General features: G+C 47.1%; 1 protein-coding gene across 1 annotated transcript in view; it reads right to left on the bottom strand.

Annotated features, from left to right (window-relative positions):
* Positions 1–10,825, bottom strand: part of CD247 (CD247 molecule) — a 14,983-nt gene that overhangs the window by 3,648 nt on the left and 510 nt on the right. Inside the window, exons 2-5 of the mRNA XM_009585622.1 lie at positions 6,087–6,193; positions 3,287–3,340; positions 1,740–1,823; positions 1,005–1,039 (exon numbers count right to left, since the gene is read on the bottom strand). Coding sequence (XP_009583917.1) covers positions 1,005–1,039; positions 1,740–1,823; positions 3,287–3,340; positions 6,087–6,193 — 280 coding nt within the window. The remainder of the gene's footprint in view (positions 1–1,004; positions 1,040–1,739; positions 1,824–3,286; positions 3,341–6,086; positions 6,194–10,825) is intronic.

Genomic DNA, 10,825 nt, shown 5'->3' with positions numbered 1-10,825 from the left:
GAAAGAGTCAGCATGTTACTAGAAAAGCCAAGCCAGCCCCTGGGTGTCTGCACTCCAAGCCTGTGCTTGTGGGGCTGCCTTGCCTTCAAAGCTTCAATATATTCCAGAGAAGAAGGGACAGTGGTGGGACTTGACCAATGGGCATTTAAGTAGATGCTATACATGATCAAATCTGCTTAGCATATCAATACCACCTCATCTCCAAACACTTAAATGACTATAACTCTACCCTCAACCAAGTCATTTATCTAGACTGGCACCTGATGCTACAATCAAAGCTCTCCAAAGAAAAGCTTTAAGCAGCATTTGTTCAGGAGACAAACCCGAACATGCACCTCAGGCCTAGAGAAAAGGTAAGTCTAAGACTGCAGGATGAAGGTTAAGAAAGAGGAGCACTTCCTTCCTCCATCCGGGGAAGCAGTTCCCAAATGCTTACGGCCAGCTGCGATCAGAGCATCTGATTCAATAACGATGGAAGCCAGTCTTGAAACGAGCTCGTTTCTCGGCATGCACTGAACACCCAGAAAGACCCGAGTTAAGACATGAGCTTTAGCATTCACGTATCTACCCTTTGGAGCACAGACCACCACATTTAGCCAGAGTGAAATCAATTAAAACAAGAGGCTCCTAAGCAGCCACTCTTAGAGGCACTGGTATTTGGCCTTTGTCAGAGAGGCTGGAGAACAAGCACATAAAATACTGCAGCATCAGTCACATGGGACGAAGGTTGGTTAGTCACTAATGGCTAACATAAAGGGATCAGCAGGTATCTTCATCCAAATTATTTTCCCTATCTGCCAATGTTTTTCTCCTATGACGGAGAAGGGAGCAGAAGTTTTCTAGCAAAAAAGGGGGGGTGGAAGGGAAGAGAAGTCTTTGAAAGCAGCTGTTAAGTTTGAACCAAAGCTGAAATTGGGTAGGGGAGAAGAAGTCTCCTATGAAACAGAAACTCGTATTTCCAGCCATCCCTCCCTCTCCTCTCCCTCCAGCGCTCTCTACTCACAGTGTAGACGGTGTCGTGAGGGTTCTTTCTTCTCTGCTGTAAAACAAAAGAAGATCGTTGCCCACATGTTGCACTACCAGCACCTTGTATGTGCCTGTGCATTTGCTCTAAGTCACAGCTACAGCTCTATGGACGTGCTGTACCCGTTACAGCCCATCTTGCCTCCACCCATAAGGCTCTGTTAAGACAACTTGTTCTCTGGAAAATTAATTTAATTTTAATAATTGATAAAACTTAGCTCTTCTCTGCTCAATCCCTACAGCTGTCACCTGCAGGCAAGCCCTACATGCTGATGCAGAAGGTTTCCCCTCCCTTTTCCTTTGAAACTGTTGGGCTCTGCAGCAGAAACAGTTGTTTTGGCTGCTGCTTTACTTTGTTGGCACTTGTTTGGTGGCATCACGTGCAGCGAGTGCTCGTGAAACACCCACTCCTGCCTTGCCTGCTCGACATCCGCCCCAGGGCTGGGTGTCACTTCCTATTCTGGGTGGCTGCAAGCTCTCAGCAAAGTGACGGGGGGCGCGAGGGGCAAAGATCAAAGCGGGGGGAAGGTTTACTCTCGTCCCCGCCACGCTGCCAGCCGCCTGAGTTACTACACAGATTTTGCCGTTCCCTCTCCAGGAAGGCACTGGTGCTTAGCAAACACGTGACGAATGCCTGCATGTCTAAACAGCGGTTAGACATGAGAAGGAAGGAACCAGATAAAAAGAAAAAAGGTGCGTGTGTGGGAGGAAGTTACCTGGTGTCTCCCGCCTAGCTCAGGGTCTGCACCTCGCTTTGCCCCCAGAACATCATACTCATCTCTGTGTCCACGAGACAGTTTCTGAAATGAGAAAGCAAGAAGCACGATGAACATTATGATCACGAGAAAACAGATCTTGCCTTAACACAGGAAAAAAAGGGAACCCAGTTTGGTGTCCAACTTCATGAGTATTATAACAGAGCCAGAAATTATTTTACCCCTTAATGCAACTGTCAACAAAAATTTCTATGACTAAGCCATGGAAATGACAACAAGTGGTTTGTGCAGCACAAAACTGCAAGCCATTGCATCAAGAGCCTTTCTTAAGTAGGAATGAGCTGAAAATGAGAGCATGGGAGGGGGAGGGACTCTGACTTTCATGCTTTCTCTCCTACTGGTGGGTGAAGATCCACGAGCTTGGTTTCTCTTGCAGAACAACTCATCTAAATTTGCATCAAGTGGCTGTAGAAATTTTATGCGCAACACATTTCTTATCTGGGACAGATTACCTTGGAAGAGGGCAAAAGAGAGATTTCAGGTCAGAATAATATAGCTGACAGAGTATTACTGAAAAGGTGACAGGCAACACTTCTTAAACTGAAAAAAATGCTTTACTGTTCATACATTACACAGTTAGACAACAGAACTCATCACAGGATGTGGCTATGGTCAAAAGCGTGAGAGAAAAAAAAAATTAAAATCAAAAGACAACTAGACGTAGCAAAAATAGCTGGAGTTTAATGCTGCCATGAGTGAGCAATTTAGCTAGGAAGGACGGACAGGATCTTGTCTCTGTCCTCTTTCACTGCCTGAAGAGCCATCTGATGCTGGCTACGATCAGAGCACAGCGGACAAGGTACGCCTCTAGTACGATCTGGTACAACAGGTCTCACGCTGCGGGGCAACAGGAAAGCTCGGGGACAGAGACAGCCGGGCTGCGATGACTCAGGCTCCACACACTGGATGATACAAGAGCTACAGTAGCCCAAAGTCTGCAACGCAGCATTCCTGGGCGTTTGCCCTTTCTCCAGCTCGCATCAAATAACATCGGCAACACGGGTGGCAGCGTGCCTGTGAGTCGCCCGAGGAATAGCGATCGGCGAGAGCTGCAAGCCAACTGCAGAGGGCTGGGTGTGAAGTTGGGGTGCGCACATCACATGTAACAGTCCGGTGGCTATGCGCACGCATATCACACACACTCTCAGAGCGCTCTCGCAGGCGTTTTACATGGTGCAGCACACCGAGCACTGCCTCTGAAACAGTCTGGGTTCCTGGTATACCTTCAGCTCAGTGGATCAAATCAGGAACCTACAGCCCATATATCTATCTAGCATCCAGCCAGACAAGTGACAACAGAAGCTGCTCTTGCCAGGTTTTATTTTTCCTCCTTACAGCTGCTTGCTGCACACTTGGGTGTATCGCTTTCATTAGCTGGGTCATCAAGTTTTTCTGATCCACAGGAATTCAGTATCTGTAAGTGCCCAAAAAGGTCTGTCTGGGTAGCAGATTTGAAAACAAACAAACAAAAAACAGTAGTTACTTACATTATACACATCATCCTGGCCTGGTTGCAGCTGTGGTTCAGAGGCCTGGCTAAGCTGGAAGAGAGACCATACCATGAGCAGAGAAACAGTGGCTCCATTCAGTCCTTTCGTTCCCTCTCTCCTAGAAGTTACTCTCCTCAGAAACAGGGCAACCCATAAGCAGCCAACCTGCGGCACCGATGGGGCTACAGGCAATAGAAGCCACTGCTGTACTGGCACTTTTACCCACACACCAGGTTGCTCTCAGCAGCCAGGCCATTTTACTTGCACATAACACCAGTTCGCTGCTACTCAAAGCATCTGTGTTCCACCCCACCACCACTGCTTTTACGTTCCTATTCTGTGCATACCATAATCCTATGCTATTGAAAGTAGCTCCATCAGGCTATAAAATCATAATTGCAGCCCGTGTTAAGAAAAACTGGGTATCTGGTGCTGCTAACGACCAAAAGCACCCCCCGAGACCCCAGTCCTCCAGCAAAAGTGCTGCCTGCAAAGTTCCTGGGTGTCCTCAGCTTCAGAGGGCACAGGGGATCCCTGCACCCCTCCAGAGCCGTACCTGGCTTGCGACACTGCGGTGCCACCATGGTAAATTGGCATGAGGGGCAACTAACGAGTAGATAAAGGTTTTCCCTTCCGTCCCTACTCTTTGATTCTGCTCCTCACAGTATTTATGAGCAGTTAATTGCTGAGCCAAACTTTCAGGAAAAAAGAGCAGTTTTAGGCCAGTGAGAGCAGCTACTTCGTGTTCCAGTCCTTCCAAAAAACAGCGTCAAACTGCGTTCTGTGTTGCTTTAACTTTCCTGAGTTATTATCATACGTTAAAATCTTTGTTAAAAGCAACTTTTTAGATGGGTTTGTTTTCAGGCATAGGATAAACTTGACTTTGTCTTTTAAAATCATATTTGTAGTAATTACAAATTACCTACCCCACCACTTTCCCCATGAAAGTGCCATTATTGCCACTGAACCTTTGGTGGGGCCAGTAATTTACCAAGCATCTAACCCATGTTTCTTGCAAAGGAGCCTAAATGTTCAGGAGCATCGTCCATATGGTCCATAAATAAAAAGCTCACAACAGAGATGAGGCTGTGCCCTTGGCAAAAGCTTCCACAAACAATTCCTTCAGCCAGGAGGTGAGGTTAGAGATATGACACAGCTTGGAAGATTTATAAAAAAGTCCTAAGTTTGGGACAAAACAGAGGTCCCTTGGAAAATGCCCCATCAGCTTTATGGTGCTTTATGGTGGCGTTTCAGCTGCAGCGCCTCTTCTGCTTTTGGCTGCGAGACTCCAGCATAACCACAGGCATGGCTTTCCCCGTCCTTCTGCTGCCTTCCTCATGCAACAGCTTACTTGCTGCAGCTGAACGCTACGTGTGTTACCAGCAAACAGCTAGGCATGCCAGGAGGACAGCGAGCGCTCCCAGACCTAAAGGTGAGGGCTGCTGCCTCTGAGCCATTTCCAGCTCCAGCTCTGCCCCTGCAGGGAGCCCCAGCTGGAGAAACCACACAAGTTTCTGCCCCCGCAGCAGCACGCTTAAGACACGCTTTGGGTGGGGGAGAAAGAGCGGCTGGTGAGCGCGCTGCGGCTGCGGCAGCTCCCTGTGCTGGGTTCATGCTCCTCCTCGGATGCTTTGCTGAGTCCTCCTTAACTAGCGTGCTCCTGCCCCACACCAGGCAAGGCGCACAGCTGCTGCTGGCAGCTAGTGTGGGGCTCTTGTGCCCCAGCGGCTCGTCCCTTTAGCAACCTCAAAAAGACTTCCAGTCCCAGAGCAGCACTTTCAGCTGCAGTCAGGATTTACACTGGCAATAAAAAAGGTTTCTCCTTCACTGTTACTTTCTGCTGATTTCCTCCAAACATCCCTCCCTCCCTCTGAGTTCAGCACTGGCTTTGCAGTCCCGAGAAATGATCCCACCAAAGAGCCGGTGGGCACCAGCAGCAGCACAACATCACCCTGTCAGGGCTCCTGCTGCTGATCTCGGCCACGATCTGGTGAGAAGCAAGCCGAGATCCCAAGCGCAGCAAGCCTTTGCTTCTGGGAGGAGGCTAGTTCAGATGTGCAGACAGCGGCCAAGACACCTTTTGGCCTGCTTAGGCTTGGCTGAAAGCTCCATTGCACTGGAGTGCCCTGTGCCCGGGAAAGGCAGACAGCTCCTCTCCTATGATTAGCAGAGCTCTCAGAGCACATACGTGTCTGGAAACGTACATGCCTCCATCACGTTACATTATCTTCTTCCGTGGAAGTGCACTACAGCCACCAAGAGCCTCCCTAGGTGCTGAACAGCTGCTGGATGGTAACAACAGCCCATCAAGTTGTGTCCATCCTGTCCCCGACTCCTCTCCTGTGGTTGTTGGGATTGTATCCCTTGCATCATCACACTCATACTACCAAAGATGTCTGACTTCTTGAGAAGTTTTAACACATCCTTCACAAGCTTGGCATTTATCCTGAATTTTCTGTATATCCCCTCCTCTCTTTCCAGTGACAAAGCAGCAAAAGAAACCACATCACTGTTGATCAGGCGTTTCCCAGCTACAATATCCAGAACCTCTGACTGCATCCAAAATACTCTCATATACTCTCTTCCCCTCTATTCATGAGCCCTCAGAAAGAACTCCCCCAGACTGCTTAGGCTGGCACTGGAAAAGGAGGAAAGTAAAAAAAACAAAAAAGAGAGAATAAAAAAATAAAAAGGTCTTATTCTAAGAGACATGCTTCCTCTCCACCCCCACTTTCCAGCTAAGCCCAACTTGTTTACACCAGCAAAGCCAAATGCATCAGTATTTGGATAGACTGACCTTCGCTTTCACAAAAAGGGCTGTCATGATGACTGCATAAATGAAGAGGAATCCATCCAGTAGGTAGCAGAGTCTTGGGTCTGTCAGTCCAAGAATTGGTACAGCATCTGTACAGAAACATCAGATACATCAACAAACAAGGCCATTTGTATCACTGCGTGCTTGACGGCATAAATGTGGCAGTGCTGCATGGTGCTTCATGAAAAAATAGCCAGTATGAGGGCAAGTCTGTCCATTTGCAAAGGAGATGATGGAAATCTGAGTAAGAATCGTGGGATTAATTAGATTGGAAGGGACCACTGCAGGTCCAACCCTCTCTCTAAACAGAGTCAGTTAGACTAGACTGTCCAGGCACTCAGCCAGCTGAGTTAGAATATCTCCAAGGATGGAAAAGTTTGCAACCTCCCTCCACCAATACAGGACATTTTACCCAGAGTTTCCCACCCACAGAGTCCGGGCTCTGCTCCCCGCAGCTCGCAGGGGCAGGTCAGGGAGCGAGCACAGGATCTGCATGGAGGTAACCAAGGATCGCTAACACCGCAGTTACTGCAAGAAAGCCTCACACAGAGCATTTGTTTTCTAGGAAAGCCCAGCAGCATCTCCCGCAGGAATTCATTACTGGGCTGGTTAGGGATTCCTTCATCAACTAAAAATTGTGTGTGTGTGAGAAAATACGGCCATTTGGACAAAATTTTAGGGAAGGGCTTCTCAGGACAAAATTTTGTGTTAAATGTAAAGAAAGATCGACACCACTATAGTTGGCTGGAAATCCAGGCTGAAATCACTACTCTGCTTTGTTCAGAAGAGGAATTTGAAGATGCATCTCCCGTATCCCAAGTTATATATTGTAACCATAAAGCTGCAGTGTCTTGTCTTGACGGTTCTCTTGGACTCCCCGTTTGGGGATGTTGGAGACCACTAATCATGAGAAAGGAACTATGGGCAGGAGAGACAGACTTTTAACCCCAGATGTCAGGACACATCCATGAGATACCCATGAGACACCCTGATGTGCTTTCAGTTTGAGAGGAAGGTTTTAAACCTGAATTCCCTGCACAGGAACCTCACCTGGCTGCCTCTTGTTGGATGGATCACCCCGAGGTGATTTTTATTTGTTTTTAAAAGAAGTGTTAAAACTTTTCTGAGGGAGAAAAATCTACTACTACCCTAACTGAGAGTTCAATAAAATTGTTACTCAGAAGATGTTGATGTTCGTTTCCTAATCAACATTGCATATGTTTATACCGTGACCGCATCAGGCAGGGCACAGTAATATTGTTGGTTTTCAGCAGCTAAACTGATGAAACTGCCCCTCTATCCGTTCGTAAACATATAGTAAGTTCACAAATGTAGCTAGTAAAAAAAAATCAAAGCAATTCAGGTCAAGAAGCCTAAGTAACTATAGATCCAATATGCAACTCCAGGTCCATACCCAAAGGAAAAGCTGTATTGCAGAGTTATCAAAGTAAATCACTTAAAAATGAATCTGAGATGTGCTTTGTACAAAGAATTGGAGGGACTTCAAAAGAGAAAGACAAGAATGATCAAGAGCCTGAATGAAGAAGATAATGAATGAAGATGAAGATAAATTGAAAAGAATTGGTATGATTCATCTCCTTCCTAAGGTGAACAAAATACGGCAATTCTTATTAACCACATGTGATGGAGGGTAGTTGAACCACTCACTGCAGCGCTTCAAGGTGCTCAGTTACTCCAGTGCTGAGAGCGGGACTATCCTGCGTGCTGGGGTTTCTCCCCAGCCCATCGGGCCACGCTGACAATTTCATTAGAAGAAACTTGCAGATGACATTCAGGCAGTACACACTCACCACCGCGAGGAAGTCTCCTTAGCAGAAATAGAGTTACTGATGATGGCCTGTCGCACTGCTCAAGTGTGCAATTTGTATAAAGCATGCCTGACAAGCCGTGCCTGGATACTTGGTAATGTAATTGTAAATTCTCAAGCAGATGATGATACAATCACTGTTCCCACTGAGAGCCTAACACAGCCAGGAAAAAAAAAAAAAATTCCAAACAGGAGATTTGTTTGCTTGTCTGAACTAGGAGTTTGCATTCATTTTTTTAAATCATGTGGTTAGAAACAAACCCATGAAAATAAATTAAGATTAAGATCCAAGATGGTTTTCCTTCTTCCCCTCCTATTTCTATTATTTTAAAAAAAAGGTTCAAAGCACTTTATAAACAATATTCTTCACCATGTTTTTTTCAGGATTATAAAGCCTCATATACATGGGGTAAATGGAGACAGAGAGATTAAGTTACTTGCCTGACATTGTCTATTAAACCAACAAACAAGCTGAGATTAGCTTCCTAGAGTTTTTCTTCTGAACAGCCACAGGACAATGTTTTACACCAGAGTTGGTTCAACACAAAACCAGCTTGAATCGCATTAGACTTGGTAGCTAAAATGCAGCATCGAGGAATACAGCTGTACAGCATCCAGAGGCAATTTGTTTCCAGCAGTAATTCAGCTGCTCTCGTGCAGTGCAGCAGTCTGCCCCAGCGTACCCTGGCCTCGAGCTGGATGTGTCCAGAAGCAGCTCAGGGTTTTCCAGGGCTGCACCCAGATCAGAAATACAATGTAAGGAAGGCGAACAGCCCAGCACAGAGCCAGCCAGCGCCAGGAATCTGGGGATCTGAGATGCTGCTGAAGGGGGCTTTGGGGATACTGGCCCTGACTCCCCTCTTCCTGTAGCAAAGCAGGGCATGTTCACACTGTCATCTCAAGTCCAGTATTTCTCCAGCACTAATAAACTCCCCAGACCAGGAGGAGCTTGAGCAGGAGACATGGAGGACTGTGGAGGAGAAGTCAAGAGTGGAGGGGACTTAACCGTAACTCCGTGTCAGCCATGGTCAACCTTGGCTGACTCTGTAGAGCTGCCCAAGTGCCTACAGGGTGCTTCTCTGGGGCAGCCTGGCCTCCTCCGGCACCCCAGGTAATGGATTAAAGCTGTTCAATGAGGGAAATTCTGCTAGACACAGTCTGGCTGGGATGGTTCCTGGAAAACTATGTATTGAGACAATGATAAAATCCAACGTTTAGAAACAAACCAAGAAAATTAATTAGTTCATGTCTTTTCCTTTCTTAATACGTTTGATTTCTGTATTCTTTAAAAAAAAAGGTACAAAGCACTTCCTAAATAATAACCTTTGCAACAGCTTTCCGGATTAGAAAGCGAGAGAGAGAAAAAGTCAAAAGATACGAAGCCTATTGAAACAAAGGTCAAAGAGATACGAAGCCTAATGAACAAGTAGCAGTTAAAACAACTAGCATCCATTCATGTGAACAGGATCAGATTAGGTTTTTAAATCGCTAGAGGAGGGGTTACTGCCTCTTCAATATTTGCACAACATGCACAAACAGCAGGCCAGTCCCTTAGGCACCACCAAAATGTACTCTCTGCCCCTCATCAGCCCTGAGCCGTGGTTTGGGGGGCTGAGGCCGCACCGCTGCAGTGGATGGGCTGATGATGGGAGCTGGGCAGAGCCAAGCCTGCCAGGCTTGAGGGAGCAGTCACACTCAACTGCCTCACGCAGAGCAAAGCACAAATAATAAACATTTCACTGATAATTCCCACTCTGTTAACCTTACAGGTTACCCAGTGCTTACTGTGAGTTGCACAGCATCTTTTCAATATTCATATACCAGTGTTTTACCAGTCCAAATTTCAGCAGTCCAGTAAAATACAGCAGGGTTTTAAAGCAAGATGTCTAAGTACAGGCACACAGCACAGCTAATGTCAAGTCACAGGGCGGCGGGGAATACAGTTTATGTTGCATTGTAAATGATGTCAAGCTTACTGCTTAAATGTGGCTCAAACAGCATCTCTCTCTCCAGGCATCAAAACGGAGTTGAGTCACAAGTCGACATCTAGGTACACAAATACACAAGGGCTTAAGGAAGAGGTCAAAGTGGTGCTCTTGCTCGGGAGGGAAGCAAGATCTGAAGGAATAACAATCAGAAAGTTTGCACTTACTCTTGCTCGCCACGTGCTCCTATGCAAGTAGCTGCACAGTTCTACCATTGCACAGCGCGGATGACATTTACTCATAGACCACCGGGATGTTAAGGAAAACCAGAAACAAACTATGCAACTTACAGCATTAGGTAATTACTTTTTTTTTTTTAGGAGTTTGTACAGGAGAAGCTACGGAAAGCTCTGTACAAGGAGCTGACACAGGCTGAGTAAGGACTGGCAGAGCCATAGCAGATGAGGTGGCAGGAAAGGAGACAGAGTCAGTAAGGGGAGCACTGCTGCATTTCGTGCCAAGGTTGCCAGCCCTTCTCAATCCCAAACCCCAGGTGCCTGCCACCACATTTGGGACTCTTTCACAAGCTGCACTTCTGCCGCTGAGAAGTTTCTTCCCAGCACCTCTTCCTTCCAAAGCCTGCACTTTTGTTCCCCTCTTCTTCCCTCCTCCCACCCGGCGAGGCAGCCCTGCCCTCCTCTGTGCCCGGGCACTCTCTCGTGCGGCTGCAGGTCCGTGCAGACACACGCCTGGACCCCGGCCTGGCACACCTCCCTCAGCCTGCTCCACACTCACGCCCCCTGAGCAGCACTGCCAGTGCCCCCGCAACAACCCTCTGCAGCCTTTTACTTTTTTTTGGGGGGGGGAAGAAAAAAAAAAAAGTAATCCACACCAACTGCTGGTGACAAGCGAGTGAGAAAAAACCCTTTAGCCACAGGCTGACAGCAACCCCGGTAGCCGAAAGAGAG

Source organism: Fulmarus glacialis, unplaced genomic scaffold (assembly GCF_000690835.1).
Source record: "Fulmarus glacialis isolate BGI_N327 unplaced genomic scaffold, ASM69083v1 scaffold28119, whole genome shotgun sequence".
Classification (NCBI taxonomy): domain Eukaryota; kingdom Metazoa; phylum Chordata; class Aves; order Procellariiformes; family Procellariidae; genus Fulmarus; species Fulmarus glacialis.
Note: the sequence above shows the minus strand (reverse complement) of the source record. Positions and strands in the feature narration are given on the sequence as shown.